We start from the raw sequence: 17,308 nt of genomic DNA, 5'->3' as shown, positions 1-17,308 counted from the left end.
CGGAGCGGCTGGGTCCGTGAGCCATGGCCGCTGAGCCTGCACGTCCGGAGCCTGTGCTCTGCAATGGGAGAGGCCACAACAGTGAGAGGCCCGCGTACCGCAAAAAAAACAAAAAAAAGTCCAAGAATCTCATGATGTGCTGTTCTTGCCTTGCAGACCCTGCACCAGTAACCTCCTTCCACTGTGAAGTGGTCCCCAAAGAGCCAACCTTGGTCCTCAAGTGGGCCTGCCCTTTCGGCATCAACACAGGCTTCGAGCTGGAGGTCAGCCACGGAGACTGGGAGAATATGACGAACCTGGAGAGCTGCTCCTCGGAGAACGGCTCTGAGTACAGGACGGAAGTCACATATTTGAATTTTTCTACCTTGTACAACATCACCATCACTGCCCGGTCCTGTAACAAGACGGCATCGCCCACCCAAAACACCTGCCTCACTGGCATCACAGGTGGGCTTCAGGGAGGGCAGGGTGGCCAGGTGACATTGTGGTCACCTTGGAAAGCTGACCCAGAGGCTCTGCAAGTGTGGCCTAGAAACCTGTTTCTAAAAAAAATTTATCCAAAAATATTTGTTTTTGTTGGCACGGACTGTTAACCCAATTCTACAGAAATCTAGTCTATATATTCTATAGAATCTGTATAATCTATAGAAATCTAGTGAGAGGGAATATTTTACATTCCAAAAGTTTCCTTCGTTTTACAGAATAATTTGTTGCCACCTTTTCTTTTAAGTAAGTTCCCCTAAAATGTTCAAATATACACAAAAGCAAAGGACAGTATAGTGGGATCCACGTACCCATCAGCACTCAGTTGAACATTTGTGAGCACTTGACCAATCTTTTTCATTTATATCCCCTCCTCCCTTATTGGACTTCTTTGAGACCAGTCCTGGTTATTCTATAGTTTTATTTGTAAGTTTTTCAGTATGTATTGCTGAAAGACAGGGACTCCTTTTCCCTTTCTTTCAAACATAACCACATTACTCTTAAAAATTTAACAATACTTTTTTTTTTTGGCCATGCTGCATGGCTTGCAAGATCTCAGTTCCCCGACCAGGGATTGAACCTGGGCCACAGGAGGGAAAGCCCGGAATCCTAACTACTAGGCCACCAGGGCACTCCCAACAATCCTTTTTTTTTTTTCTTTCTTTTTTTTTTTTTACTATTATCAGATAGATATTCAGTCAAGATTCATATTTCCCTAGAATCTGTATTAATAAGCTCCCCAGCTGTTTTGGGAAATGGGATCATTCACAAGAGATCCCCCTAGTTAATCTTTTCATGACCACCTTTTATTTTGAACTTGGAAAAAATTACTTCTTTGCTTTTTTTTTTAATTGAGATATGGTTGATTTACAATATTATATTAGTTTCAGGTGTACAACATAGTGATTCATGATTTTTATAGATATACTGCATTTAAAGTTTTTATACGATATTGGCTGTATTCCCTGTGCTGTACAGTATATCTTTGTCACTTATTTCATACATAGTAGTTTGTACCTCTTAACCCCTACCTCTGTCTTGCCCCTCCCCCCTCCCCTCTCCCCACTGGTAACCACCAGTTTGTTTTCTTTATCTATGAGTCTGTATCTGTTTTGTTATATTCATTCTTTGTTTCATTTTTATCTGTCTTTCGCTCCCTGTGTCTTTGCCAAAATTATGCCTTAGGTCAACCTGGTGGAGTTGGTTTTGCTTTGTGCTTTTTGAATCCTGGATATACTATTTTCTTTAGGGTATCAGAATGTTTCCAAACAATTTCTAAAGAATTGGTGGTTGAAATAGTAAGAAGAAAAGCCTTCTTACTTCAGGGACACTGACTTGGAAAATGGCTGAGGGATTCTACTGACAGAGCCTTGGACTTAGGCAGACCTGGGTTTGATTGTAAAGTCTACCTTTTACCAGCTGTGTGATCTCAGAAAAGCCGCTTAACCTCTCTGAGCCTTGTTTTTCTTAGGTGTAAAAAAGGGGAAATAATACCTACCTTCCAGGACTGTTAATACAAATTAGATGAGGTAGTGTAGGTGGAAGATCACTTCAGAGCTGCCACGTATGGCTAGTCAAGTTGTGCACTGCATAGTTCCATGGGACACCATTCATATAGTCTGCCGTGCGCGTGGGACTCCTTGGAGTTGCGTAGTACACAGCTATATAGGATGGCCCTGGGTCACAATCCTTTGTGTTTCTGCAGCACTCTACAGTGTAATAGAAACAGTGAACCTTGTTGGGTACTTTTTTGTAGTTCTCTGTTTTATGATGTCATCTCAGTGGGTATAAGCCACTGAGGAACAGAAACCATATCTGATCCGGTATCTCCAGGGCTGAGCACAGTACCTAGTGAAGGGAAGGAGCTTGTTAGAGTTAGTTGTTTCTGAAGCTGAGCAGTGCCTGGTAGGGTTAGATAATGACCACTCAGCATTTAGTCCAGTGATCCTCTCACTTTTTAATCTGTAGCTCCCGTTCCTCAGATGAATTTTTATGTACAAATTTAGCAAAAAGCTTTTTAAATGTACAACTTTGATACTTTTTTATTTAACATAAAAGTGGAGCTGCATTTTCTCTGAGAGAGGCAGGAAGTGCTGGTGGGATGGGTAAACCGGGGAGAGTTGGAGCGATGGTCTTTTAGCCAACACTTGTTGAGTGCTTACTGTGTGCCCGGGTAAGGGACACTATGGTGAGCGTGGCCGGCAAGGTCCCTCTAGTGTAGGACTGACATAAGCAGTGAGAAGGAAAGGATTTCCAGGCTTTGAGGTGGGTGGAGCTGTCGTGGGGCAGGGAGCTGGGGACTCCTCGCTGGCCCGCTAAAAGGCATAGAGCTGTGGACGGGGTGGGAGCTGGTGCTAGGAAGTGTCTGTTGAGGCAGCTGACACTTAGACGATGGACAGCGCCTCCAAGTGGCCACTGCGGTCAGTTACTTGAGAGGTTGCTGAAGGATGGTTTAGAGCTGTGCCTTCCAATAGAAAATCATGTGAGCCTCCTATATAATAAAAACTTTTCTAGGAGCCACATTAAGAAACTGTAAAAAGGAGCAGCTGGAAATTCCCTGGTGGTTCAGTGGTTAGAACTCTGCTTTCACTTCTGGGGGCCCAGGTTCAATCCCTGGTTGGAGAACTAAGATCCCATAAGCTGGCTGGCATGGCCAGGAAAAAAAAAAGGAGGAGCTGAAATGAGTTTTGATCTGAGTTTTGATCACATTTTATTTAACTCAGTATATTAAAAATGTTATCATTCCAACATGTAATTTGTATAAAGTGAGTTATTAATGAGATACTTTATGTCCAAACTTGGGCCTGTCACCTTTCAAGCGCTCAGTGGGTACATGTGGTTAGTGGCTGCCATGTTGGACAGCATACATTTGGAAAATTGTGTTATGGTCTTTTTTTTTTTTGGAGTTTAGTTTTCTCAGTCTCCCTGCATCTTGGTTATAATAACAGAAACACTCAAACTGTATGTGGGAGACCAATTTAGGTAGAGAGAGTGTGGAGAGAGATCATCTTGAATTCACCTTTTCCTTCCTTTCGTGTTAATGTAGAGAGTGGCTTCACAAACTTAGCTTGGGAAAGGCGAGGCACAGGGTCATGAAGGCCACTCACGGAATGTTCCCGTGTGGGCTTTTCTGGTTTCCGGGAAGAGGGTCAGTTGGATTTTGTCTAGGCAGAGTTTTAAACCTACCCCAGCAAAAATCAAGGACTTCGGTGTGAAGGGTGCAGAGCCGGCATGCAGCCAGGTGTCAGGAGAAAGTATGTTCTCTCCATGTCATCTTTGCTTCCTTCTGGGTAACTATCGGCTTCATCATTGCTCTCTGACCAGCCAGTCCTGGGGCCAAGTCCATGTGCTGACAGATGTCTGCTTTCAGCTCCCAAGTTCTCACCTTGGAGTTCTACCCACACAGTCTCCGTCTTGTTCTCCTTCTTCTGCCCCCATTCTCAAAATAAGGAATCTGGGCTCTCTGGGTCAGGAGGGACTGGGGGAAGATAGAAAAGGCACGTTATCTTCTACAAACAAGGCTGCCAGGGGGCCACCCTGGCAATGTGGCTGGACCCAGTGAAGGGGTCATTGTCAGCCAGGCAGGCTCCCCAAGGACTTGCCATCTTTGTTCCCCACCAGTTCCCATCCCTGCCCTTTGCTTCTAGATTTGCTTTGCATGAGCCCAGCACACGGCTTCCAGAGCAAGGGCAGAACTTGAGTGGGGCACTGCAGCAAATCCTCTCCTTCATAATTTTGTTCCTTCTGTGGTTTTAAATGTTGGGTGATCATGTTTTCTTTTGTTCTGTTTCAGACCCTCCTTCTCCAGATGGATCCCCTAATATTACATCTGTCAGTCACAATTCTGTGAAGGTCAAATTCAGTGGGTTTGAAGCCAGCCATGGACCCATCAAAGCCTACGCTCTCATTCTCACCACTGGGGACGGTAAGGAGGGGTCATTATGGGTTAAACAGCCAGTGGGTGATGGCGTGACTGGGTACCATTTTTGTGCCCACTGAAACGCATTCATGAGACAAACACACGTCTGGTTTTATACTGCGACCCACGCTTTGGCACTCGCCCCGGGGTGGGTGGGTGTAAGCCATTTGCCTGATGAGCTAGGTCAGAGGTTGACAGACTTAGTGTAAAGGGCCAGATAGCAAACATTCTAAGTTTTGCAGGTCCTACAGTCTCCTTCTCAGCTATTCAACTTTGCAGTCGTAGTGTGAAAGCAGCCATAGAAGATACAGAAAGAGTCAGTATGACTGTTCTAGTATTTACCAAAAGGGGTGGCTGGCTGGATTTGGCCCATGGCCATGACTTTCTTACCTCTGATCTACGTTTTTCATCTCTTTTGCAGCACAGGGTCTTTTAGGTGGCAGAATATTAGTTTTAACCAAGTTTGTCACACACACACACACACACACACACACACACATATGAACACGCACGCACAAATCATCCTCAAAGGGTGACTTTCTCTTGGAAGAAAAAAGGAAAAGATTTGCATTTGTAGTGGGAACTTGCAAAGAGCATTGTCATAGCTGAGAGAGGAGGTGGATTAAACGCTGCTTTTCCTTAAAGGGCTCCATTACATTCCCTGGAAGTGAGACGGGAATGATTTGAGGGTGTCTTTGTTAGCTGTGTGTGGGTGCTTTGCCCAAGGTCTGGGTTTAAAGCGGTGAGTTTTGGAAATTCCCTGGCAGTCCAGTGGTTAGGACTCGGTGCTTTCAATACTAGGGGCCCGGGTTCAATCCCCGGTCGGGGAAATAAGATCCCGCGAGCCGTGCGGTGTGGCCAAAACAATAAAAAAGTGCAGAGTTTTGCTGTTCTTGGTGATTCTTTAACTCTGAATTATGCAGTGCCCCCCTTGCCCAGTCTCACAGCCTGTGATGCTGTCCTCATCTCCCCAAAGAAGACAGAGCTCAAACACACTGTCAGGGCTGCGGGAATCCAGGAAGACAAGGGATTTGCTGGTGTTGAAAACCTGCAGCTAAATCTCAAGAAGAGACATTGAGATCTCTCTCTCTCTCTCTCTTTCTATCTTTTGTTTTGGGTCTGTTTCAAACACCTAGTCATTTTGCTGTGAAGGTATTCAGCAAATCCCAAGCTCAGACCTTTGCTGAACAGGGGAGATGATATTGCACACTGACCAGCCTGACCAGTACCAGCCTGTGATGGATGAGATCACACCCTCCGCGTCAGGTGGTCTGGGTTAGAAATACGACTTTACCACGTAGGCAGTGCAGCTTGGGGCCCAGGTCTTTTTACCTTTCTGTGTCTCATTTTCCCACCTGTAAAGTGGGGGTGGTAAGCCTATGCGATGAGATTATTGTGGGGATTAAATGAGTTAATGTAAGTAAAGCCCTTAGAACTTAATATAAGGAAAACCTGGCAGAGAGAGCATACGTGAGAGATGGCAGCTGTCACCACCATCACGCTGGTCATTATTTAGAAACGAGGGAGACTTAAATCTCTGCAATCACTTTCTTATGGCTTTCCTTCCGTGTGCCTTTCTTAGCTGTTCATCCGTCAGCAGATGTATTGAGATATACGTACGAAGATTTCAAAAAGGGGGCCTCGGATACCTATGTGACATACCTCATAACAACGGAAGAAAAGAGCTGTTCTCAGGGCTTATCTGAAGTCTTGAAATACGAAATCAATGTTGGGAACGAGTCCACCACGCACGGCTATTACAACGGGAAGCTGGAACCTCTGGGTTCCTATCGGTAATGCCTTGTGGTTTTTGCCCTTTGGGGGCTGGGCCTCTGAGTGCAAAACTATATGTGCCTGGGCCATCAGACACTTCTCAGCCACCCCTCTTTCCTCTTGTCACCCCACAGGGCTTCTGTGGCTGGCTTCACCAATATTACCTTCAACCCTCACAGTGATGGACTCATAGATGGGGCTGAGAGCTACGTGTCCTTCAGTCGCTACTCAGATGCTGTTTTCTTGCCCCAGGATCCAGGTAGAAGAGCATCTTAGCAATGCATTGACTTTTTGCTTCCAGTATCCACAGGAGCATGGGGGTCTACACACCTCCCTGGGGCCCCCAGGAGGGTAGGAGAGCCTGGTCTGTCCTCTCAGAAGCTGAGATGTCACTGGGCCATCAGGACCCAGCTCAGCTTCCTCTTCTGAGGTCCCCACAGGCCCCGCCCACCACACTCCCTTCTCTGAAATCCAGTTACACTTCCAATCGGCAAACACTGTTTGGTCCTTTTTTCTCAGTGTAGTCATTTGTGTGCCCATGTACCAGGCACACATGTGACTTTTAGGGTATGGAACCCTTGAATATTAGGATCAGAAGGAGCCATGGGAATCATCTTGTCCAACTCCCATTTTATTTTATTTTATTTTTAAAAAGTTGATTGAGAGAGAGCAGACAGCAGAAGCAAGAAGATCTACAATCCCACAGCCTGTGGAACAAAAACCACATTCACAGAAAGAGAGACAAGATGAAAAGGCAGAGGGCTATGTACCAGATGATGGAACAAGATAAAACCCCATAAAAACAACTAAATGAAGTGGAGATAGGCAACCTTCCAGAAAAAGAACTCAGAATAATGATAGTGAAGATGATCCAGGACCTCGGAAAAAGAATGGAGGCAAAGATCGAGAAGATGCAAGAAGTGTTTAACAAAGACCTAGAAGAATTAAAGAACAAACAAACAGACATGAACAATACAATAACTGAAATGAAAACTACACTAGAAGGAATCAATAGCAGAATAACTGAGGCAGAAGAACAGATAAGTGACCTGGAAGACAGAATGGTGGAATTCACTGCTGCAGAACAGAATAAAGAAAAAAGAATGAAAAGAAATGAAGACAGCCTAAGGGACCTCTGGGACAACATTAAATGCAACAACATTCGCATTATAGGGGTCCCAGAAGGAGAAGAGAGAGAAAAAGGACCAGAGAAAATATTTGAAGAGATTATCGTCGGAAACTTCCCTAACATGGGAAAGGAAATAGCCACCCAAGTCCAGGAAGCGCAGAGTCCCATACAGGATAAACCCAAGGGGAAACATGCCAAGACACATAGTAATCAAATTGGCAAAAATTAAAGACAAAGAAAAATATTGAAAGCAGCAAGGGAAAAACGACAAATAACATACAAGGGAACTCCCATAAGGTTAGCAGCTGATTTGTCAGCAGAAACTCTACAAGCCAGAAGGGTGTGGCATGATAAAGTGATGAAAGGGAAGAACCTACAACCAAGATTACTCTACCCAGCAAGGATCTCATTCAGATTCAATGGAGAAATCAAAAGCTCTACAGACAAGCAAAAGCTAAGAGAATTCAGCACCACAAGACCAGCTCTACAACAAATGCTAAAGGAACTTCTCTAAGTGGGAGACAGAAGAGAAGAAAAGGACCTACAAAAACAAACCGAAAACAATTGAGAAAATGGTCATAGGAACATTCATATTGATAATTACCTTAAACATGAATGTGTTAAATGCTCCAACCAAAAGACACAGGCTTGCTGAATGGATACAAAAACAAGACCCATATATATGCTGTCTACAAGAGACCCACTTCAGACCTAGGGACACATTCAGACTGAAAGTGAGGGAATGGAAAAAGATTTCCATTCCAAATGGAAATCAGAAGAAAGCTGGAGTAGCAATACTCATATCAGATAAAATAGACTTTAAAATAAAGAATGTTACAAGAGACAAGGAAGGACACTACATAATGATCAAGGGATCAATCCAAGAAGAAGATATAACAATTATAAATATATATGCAGCCAACATAGGAACACCTCAATACATAAGGCAACTGCTAACAGCTATAAAAGAGGAAATCGACAGTAACACAATAATAGTGGGGGACTTTAACACCTCACTTAACACCAATAGACAGATCATCCAAAATGAAAATAAATAAGGAAACAGAAGCTTAAAATGACACAATAGACCTGATAGACTTAATTGATATTTATAGGACATTCCATCCCAAAACAGCAGATTACACTTTCTTCTCAAGTGTGCATGGAATATTCTCTAGGATAGATCACATCTTGGGTCACAAATTAAGCCTCAGTAAATTTACGAAAATTGAAATCATATCAAGCATCTTTTCTGACCACACGCTATGAGATTAGAAATGAATTACAGGGAAAAAAACATAAAAAACACAAACACATGGAGGCTAAACAATACGTTACTAAATAACCAAGAGATCACTGAAGAAATCAAAGAGGAAATCAAAAAATACCTAGAGACAAATGACAATGAGAACACGACGATCCGAAACCTATGGGATGCAGCAAAAGCAGTTCTAAGAGAGAAGTTTATAGCCATACAAGCCTACCTCAAGAAACAAGAAAAATCTCAAATAAACAATCTAACCTTACACCTAAAGGAACTAGAGAAAGAAGAACAAACAAAACCCAAAGTTAGCAGAAGGAAAGAAATCATAAAGATCAGAGCAGAAATAAATGAAATAGAAACAAAGAAAACAATAGCAAAGATCAGTAAAACTAAAAGCTGCTTCTTTGAGAAGATAAAAAAATTGATAAACCATTAGCCAGACTCATCAAGAAAAAGAGGGAGAGGACTCAAATCAATAAAATTAGAAATGAAAAAGGAGAAGTTACAACGGACACCGTAGAAATACAAAGCATCCTAAGAGACTACTACAAGCAACTCCATGCCAATAAAATGGACAACCTGGAAGAAATGGACAAATTCTTAGAAAGGTATAAACTTCCAAGACTGAACCAGGAAGAAATACAAAATATGGACAGACCAATCACAAGCACTGAAATTGAAACTGTGATTAAAAATCTTCCAACAAACAAAAGCCCAGGACCAGATGGCTTCACAGGTGAATTCTATCAAACATTTAGAGAAGACCTAACACCCATCCTTCTCAAACTCTTCCAAAATACTGCAGAGGAAGGAACACTCCTAAACTCATTCTATGAGGCCACCATCACCCTGATACCAAAACGAGACCAAGATACTACAAAAAAAGAAAATTACAGACCAACATCACTGATGAATATAGATGCAAAAATCCTCAACAAAATACTAGCAAACAGAATCCAACAACACATTAAAAGGATCATACACCATGATGAAGTGGGATTTATCCCAGGGATGCAAGGATTCTTCAATATACGCAAATCAAGCAATGTGATACACCATATCAACAAATTGAAGAATAAAAACCATATGATCATCTCAATAGATGCAGAGAAAGCTTTTGGCAAAATTCAACACCGATTTATGATAAAAACTCTCCAGAAAGTGGGCATAGAGGGAGCCTACCTCAACATAATAGAGGCCATATATGACAAACCCACAGCAAACATCGTTCTCAATGGCGAAAAACTGAAAGCATTTCCTCTAAGATCAGGAAGAAGAAAGGGATGTCCACTCTCACCACTATTATTCAACATAGTTTTGGAAGTCCTAGCCACAGCAATCAGAGAAGAAAAAGAAATAAAAGGAATCCAAATTGGAAAAGAAGTAAAACTGTCACTGTTTGCAGATGACATGATACTATACATAGAGAATCCTAAAGATGCCACCAGAAAACTACTAGATCTAATCAATGAATTTGGTAAAGTTGCAGGATACAAAATTGATGCACAGAAATCTCTTGTATTCCTATACACTAATGATGAAAAATCTGAAAGTGAAATTAAGAAAACACTGCCATTTACCATTGCAACAAAAAGAATAAAATAACCTAGGAATAAACCTACCTAGGGAGACAAAAGACCTGTATGCAGGAAACTATAAGACACTGATGAAAGAAATTAAAGATGATACCAACAGATGGAGAGACATACCATGTTCTTGGATTGGAAGAATCAGTATTGTGAAAATGATTTTACTATACTACCCAAAGCAATCTACAGATTCAATGCAATCCCTATCAGATTACCAATGGCATTTTTTATGGAACTAGAACAAAAAATTTTAAATTTGTATGGAGACACAAAAGACCCCGAATAGCCAAAGCAGTCTTGAGGGAAAAAAACGGAGCTGGAGGAATCAGACTCCCTGACTTCAGACTATACTACAAAGCTACAGTAATCAAGAGAATATGGTACTGGCACAAAAACAGAAACATAAATCAATGGAACAAGATAGAAAGCCCAGAGGTAAACCCACGCACCTATGGTCAACTAATCTATGACAAAGGAGGCAAGGATATACAATGGAGAAAAGAGGATATACAATGGAGAAAAGGCAGTCTCTTCAATAAGTGGTGCTGGGAAAACTGGACAGCTACGTGTAAAAGAATGATATTAGAACACTTCCTAACACCATACACAAAAATAAACTCAAAATGGATTAGAGACCTAAATGTAAGACCGGACACTATAAAACTCTTAGAGGAAAACATAGGAAGAACACTCTTTGACATGAATCACAGCAAGATCTTTTTTGATCCACCTCCTAGAGTAATGGAAATAAAAACAAAAATAAACAAATGGGCCCTAATGAAACTTAAAAGCTTTTGCACAGCAAAGGAAACCATAAACAAGACGGAAAGAGAACCCTCAGAATGGGAGAAAATATTTGCAAACGAATCAACGGACAAAGGATTAATCTCCAAAATATATAAACAGCTCAGGCAGCTCAATATTAAAGAAACAAACAACCCAATCCAAAAATGGGCAGAAGAACTAAATAGACATTTCACCAAAGAAGACATACAGATGGGCAAGAAGCACATGAAAAGCTGCTCAACATCACTAATTAGAGAAATGCAAATCAAAGCTACAATGAGGTATCACCTCACACCAGTTAGAATGGGCATCATCAGAAAATCTACAAACAACAAATGCTGGAGAAGGTGTGGAGAAAAGGGAACCCTCTTGCACTGTTGATGGGAATGTAAATTGATACAGCCACTATGGAGAACAGTATGGAGGTTCCTTTAAAAACTAAAAATAGAATTACCGTTTGACCCAGCAATCCCACTATTGGGCATATACCCAGAGAAAACCATAATTGAAAATGACACATGCACCCCAATGTTCATTGCAGCACTATTCACAATAGCCAGGTCACGGATGCAACCTAAATGTCCACCGACAGACGAATGAATAAAGAAGATGTGGTACATATATACAATGGAATATTACTCAGCCATAAAAAGGAACGATATTGGGTCATTTGTTGAGACGTGGATGGATCTAGAGACTGTCATACAGAGTGAAGTAAGTCAAAAAGAGAAAAACAAATATCGTATATTAACACATATATGTGGAACCTAGAAAAATGGTACAGATGAACCAGTTTGCAGGGCAGAAAATGAGACATAGATGTAGAGAACAAATGTATGGACACCAAGCGGGGAAAGCGGTGGGGGGATGGTGGTGGTGGTGGTGTGATGAATTGGGCGATTGGGATTGACATGTATACACTGATGTGTGTAAAATTGATGACTAATAAGAACCTGCTGTGTAAAAAAATAAATAAAATTCAAAAAAAATTTATTGAAATACAGTTGATTTACAATGTTGTGTTAGTTTCTGGTACACAGCCAAGTGATTCAGTTATACACATATATATTCTTTTTCATATTCTTTTCCATTATGGTTTATCACAGGCTATTGAATATAGTTCCCTGTGCTCTACAGTAGGACCTTGTTGTTTATCCATCCTATATGTAATAGTTTTCATCTGCTAATCCCAAACTCCCAGTCCTTCCCTCCCCCACCCTCCCTCCCCGTTGGCAACCACAAGTCTGTTCTCTGTGTCTGTGAGTCTGTTTCTATTTCGTAGATAGGTTCATTTTTGTCATATTTTCGATTCCACATAAAAGTGATATCATATGGCATGTCTTCCTCTTTCTGACTGACTTCACTTTAGTATGATCTTCTCTAGTTGTCTGTGAACACCTCTTGAAGTGGTTCCCATTTGGACTTTTCCCAGGTGTCATCTGTGGAGCAGTGTTTGGATGTATCTTTGGTGCCTTGGTTATTGTGGCCGTAGGAGGCTTCCTCTTCTGGAGAAAGAAAAGGTGACTATTGCTTATGTTAACAATAATATCCTACTTTTTTTTTTTTTAGTTTTGTTTTTGTTTTTTTTTGTTTTTTTTTTTTTGCAGTACGTGGGCCTCTCACTGTGTGGCCTCTCCCATTGCGGAGCACAGGCTCCAGACGCGCAGGCTCAGTGGCCATGGTTCACGGGCCCAGCCACTCCGTGGCATGTGGGATCTTCCCGGACCGGGGCATGAACCCGTGTCCCCTGCATTGGCAGGCTGACTCTCAACCACTGAGCCACCAGGGAAGCCCAATAATATCCTACTTTTAAAGGGACCTTTGTATTGTGGGTAACCAGACAGTCACACAGATGGAAGGGATAGTATAGTGAGCCCCCAGGTCCCCATCATCCAGAGTCTTCACTGTCCGGCCCGTCTTATTTCATCTCAGTCTCTGAGCTGGAGGGTTTTCTTTTATTTATTTATTTATTAAAAAAATTTTTTTTAAGCATTTATTATTTTTTTTAATATATTTATTTATTTGGTTGCACCGGGTCTTAGTTGTGGCAGGCGGGTTCCTTAGTTGTGGCTTCAGGGCACCTTAGTTGTGGCATGCATGTGGGATCTAGTTTCCTGACCGGGAGTTGAACCCAGGCCCCCTGCATTGGGAGCTCAGAGTCTTAACCACTGGACCACTCGGGAAGTCCCTGTGAGCTGGAGGGCTTTAAAGCATTAGGTCATGGTAAACACTGCAACAGAAGGGGCTGCTTTCAAACAGGCATTCTAGTTCACAAACCAGACTGTTAAGAGATGGCGTTTTAGAGTCAGCTAAGTTTGAACACACGCTCTGTCTCTGACTGGTGGTTAGGGAGCTTGGATTTAAGGTCTTGGATAATGTATGATACAGGGATGATAACAGTGCCTAACTCGTGCCGCCTAGGAGCATTAAATAAAAAAAAGTGCTTTGACAGTATCTTATACCTCTTATGCTATTATTATTTTATCTGTACAGTTACTCTTTGGGGTAGTTAAATAGTAAAAATAGCAACTCTGTCTTGAGCACTTACTGTGTGCCTGGACTTGTGCTTTTCATGAATTCTCTCATACATGAGGCCCTATGAGGCAGGTCTCCCAAGCCCCATTGCAAGGATGCAGAAGCTGAGTGTAGGAAGTGTGGAAATGGACTTGGACCTGGTCTTTGCTTTTCATTGCACACCCTCCTGCCTGACCATGCAGGGTGTGAATCCTGTGTATCAGCTGGGATTTAGTCACTGTTATCGGATGCTGCCAGCCAGGGGATTTCATCCTGGCCCAGGGTTTCTAATGCATCCTACACCTGGTCTTCTGCCACCGCCTTGCTCTCGTGGGTTGAGAGGCAGTGCCCGTATTACATCTTTTTGCATTAGATTCTGATTTTTTTTTCGAGGGAGGGGTCAAAAACAGCTTTATTGTTTCTTATTAAAAGAAAAGTTTTACATATTTACGGCAAAGAGTTAAAAAACAGAAAAGAAGGGCCAAGAAAAGAAATAAGCCATAATCACACCCATACAAAACTACTCAACATCGATGTGATTACAAAACTCACACAAATACACACACACATCCCCACAAACAGAATCATATTATACATATCATTTTCTGGCCTGCTTTGTTCACAAGACATTGTGGACGGCTTCAGATCTTCTTCATTTTAAGTGGCTGTTGAGTATTCAGCTGTATAGAAATTATTCACCAAATTCCTGATGTTTTCAGGTATTTTGTTAGTTTGTTTGTTTGCCACAGTTGCTTATCCTTGTGTGTAAATCTGGGCACATTCATGATTACTCCCTTAGGCTAAATTCCAAGCTGGGAAATTGCTGGGTCAGGGGGTATGCATGTTATCAATTTTGATACGTGCTGCGAAATTGCCTTCCAGAAAGTTTTTTTCTTTTAACGCCAGCATGGGGTTTAGCCAGCAGTACAGAAGAGGGCCAGGTGCCCGACCACCTTGCCGACACTGGGTGTATTTTCTGGTTTATTACATTAACTTTATCAGAAAGGCTTTCTCAACGCCAAAACCAAAACCAAAGCCAAACGAATAACAAACCAAGAAAACAAAAACCAGAGCACTAAAGAACGAGTGTGGCTTTACGCTAGGGTGGTGCTGCCGGTATGTACCCAGAGGAACTCCTACACATTGCTTCAGTAAGATTCTTCAATACTTTAAGATGGTACAAAAGAGAGTAACTTGGGCTTCCCTGGTGGCGCAATGGTTGAGGGTCCGCCTGCCGATGCAGGGGACATGGGTTCGTGGCCCCGTCCGGGAAGATCCCACATGCCGCGGAGCGGCTGGGCCCGTGAGCCATGGCCGCTGACCTGCGCGTCCGGAGCCTGTGCTCCGCAACGGGAGAGGCCCCAACGGTGAGAGGCCCGCGTACCGCAAAAAAAAAAAAAAAAAGAGAGAGAGAGAGTAACTTCACAGGCTTATACTCAGCATTTGCTGCTTAGACCGTTAAGTCTAGTATTTGTGAGCACGAAGTAATGCTGTGTATGAACTAATGCTCAGCGAAAAGGCATTTTGTAGATACACAAAGGGGACAAAGCACAGAGTTAAGCCGTTTTGATCTAATGGGTCTTTCTTTTTCTTTCAAAACAGGAAAGATGCCAAGAACAATGACGTGTCCTTTTCTCAAATTAAGTAAGTCTCCAGAGTTGTGCACCTTCATACATTTAACCCCTCAATCTGTTCAGTGCCTATTTTGAGGTTTTTGTTTGTTTGTTTGTTTGTTTTTTGATGGAAACTGCTGCCACTTTTCGACAGGTTTGGACCTAATCCTCCGGAAGTCCTTATTAGCCTTGTTATTCTGCACGGAACCTATGTTTCCTAGTCTCCTGAAGCTAGCTTCCTTGCCGTGTTGTACAATGGCAAGGGGAACCATACTTTTGCCATATAGTCTACCAACAAATATATATTTTGTGATTCAAAAAAGGTTGTGAAGATCTAGGAGGAGAGAACTTGCTCAAAGTCACAAAACCAATCAGTTCTATGACAGGGTCTAGAAGTCAGATTTCCTGATTCATATTTCATTGTTTTGTAAATAACATTATAGTGCCACCACCTGCCACCGCCCGCCCGCCCGCCTCTTGTACTACAGGTTTTCTTTGGGAAGATGTTTACTGTCATCTCCAGAGTCATGGTTGAGTCATTTTTTTCTAACTGCTTATTTTATTTCTTTCCTTTTCTATGATGAAGACCTAAAAAGTGAGTAAACTCTCCACTTTTTAAAAAAATAACTTGTATTTTTCTATTTTGAGTGTGAACTTGGTTGAATGCAAAAAATCCTGTTTTGTTTTCCTAGATCCAAGTTAATCAAAGTGGAGAATTTTGAGGCCTACTTTAAGAAACAGCAAGCTGACTCCAACTGTGGATTTGCAGAAGAATATGAAGTATGTGGCTGTAAATGTTGTGTTTTTAATTGCGCTACGTTTTTCCTGAAAGTTGGAAAACTGCCTGTTTCCGTTTTATGGTGAAGCTTTGGGTGAGAGGCAGCCCTCTTTGAGGGGAGAGAGAAGCTCTTGCATGTCCCCTGGGGGCGCCTCTGAAACCTCTTGGGGAGGAGCCTTCCTTGCTTCATCCAGCTTCTGGAAGCCCCAAGCATTCTTGACTTGTGGCCATATAACCTCCATCTTCACATGTCTCCCTTGTGTGTCTGTATCTCAGTGTCTTTTCTCCTCTTATAAAGACACCAGTGATATTGCACTAAGGGCCCTGCCCTCCTGCAGTATGACCTCGTCTTATCTTGAGTACATCTGCAAAAGCTGTATTTTCAACTCAGATTTCATTCACAGGTACCAGAGGTTAGAACTTCTGCATATCTATTTGAGGGACACAATGTTACCCATAACATCTCTGCATTCCCACTTTGTTCTGTCGTACTCGCTGAGTAGTATAACTAACATTTGAACGCTGAATAAATGCACAACTCATATGTTCTGTTTTTAGGATCTGAAGCTTGTTGGAATTAGTCTACCTAAGTACGCAGCTGAAATGGCTGAGAATAGAGGAAAAAATCGCTATAACAATGTTCTACCCTGTAAGTTGTTTTTTCCACATTACTTTCCCTTTTTTCCATCATTGGCATCACATCTCTTAACAGTAGAGGGGAGAAGAATCCAGATACGAACTAACCACTTCCATAGCCATTCCTTAGTCACCTTCTGTGTGCTGAGCACGGTGTTCAGGCATATGCCATTGAATTCAATCCTCACAGTAGCCTTATGAAATAGGTAGTAGATGAGGACAATGAGGCACAGAGTGGCTAGGTGATTTGCCCAGAGTCACACAGATAGTCATGATGGGACCAGACTTGGACCGAGTCTGTCAGTTTCATTCAGGGAAAAGGCCAGAGTCTGCGCTTTGAACCCCTTTATTCCCACAGCTCTTTTATTTCCGTTAGTATAGTTCTGGAATGAAAGGGAGCAGGGCGAGGGCAGGCAGGGAGTAATGCTTTCTGTTTGTCCAGACACGTCTCTGGTTGGCCGAGTACATTCCACGGCTAAATATGAATTACATTTGGGTTCATTCCTGTCTTTTTTTGTTGTTTTTTTAAATTGTCTGTTTTACTTGAAGTTGTGTTTTTCTTTCCTGGCCTGAAATGTTAACTTCTGTTTAGATTCAGGATTTTCTAGCTCCTCCCTTCGTTCTCTTCATTCCTCGCCGCCCCTCCAGCACTTATATTGACAGCAGACATTGACTCATGCGTGTGCTGAGAGAAAGGCTTTTAACACTAGGCTGTCGGGATCTGCCTCAGCTCTGCGCTTTGAGGGTTAACACAGGATTATTGGCCCGTTCTTGTGGATGTCTGTGGAGATTTTCAGATCCAGAGTTTGGCTGTTGTTTTTATT

At 42.3% G+C, this 17,308-nt stretch overlaps 1 protein-coding gene across 2 annotated transcripts in view; it reads left to right on the top strand.

Annotated features, from left to right (window-relative positions):
• The window catches only part of PTPRJ (protein tyrosine phosphatase receptor type J), a gene marked incomplete at its 5' end in the record, with an annotated part of 168,891 nt that overhangs the window by 137,736 nt on the left and 13,847 nt on the right, over window positions 1–17,308 (top strand). For both annotated transcript variants that reach the window (XM_079929165.1, XM_079929164.1), the window contains 8 exons: window positions 157–447; window positions 4,277–4,408; window positions 5,985–6,195; window positions 6,310–6,434; window positions 12,376–12,463; window positions 15,060–15,101; window positions 15,763–15,850; window positions 16,407–16,497. In XM_079929165.1, the coding sequence (XP_079785291.1) occupies window positions 157–447; window positions 4,277–4,408; window positions 5,985–6,195; window positions 6,310–6,434; window positions 12,376–12,463; window positions 15,060–15,101; window positions 15,763–15,850; window positions 16,407–16,497 (1,068 nt within the window). The remainder of the gene's footprint in view (window positions 1–156; window positions 448–4,276; window positions 4,409–5,984; window positions 6,196–6,309; window positions 6,435–12,375; window positions 12,464–15,059; window positions 15,102–15,762; window positions 15,851–16,406; window positions 16,498–17,308) is intronic.

The sequence above is a fragment of the Stenella coeruleoalba genome (assembly GCF_951394435.1).
Source record: "Stenella coeruleoalba genome assembly, chromosome: 8".
Lineage (NCBI taxonomy): Eukaryota > Metazoa > Chordata > Mammalia > Artiodactyla > Delphinidae > Stenella > Stenella coeruleoalba.
The sequence above is the reverse complement of the archived record's forward strand: the minus strand, read 5'-3'. Positions and strand labels throughout refer to the sequence as shown.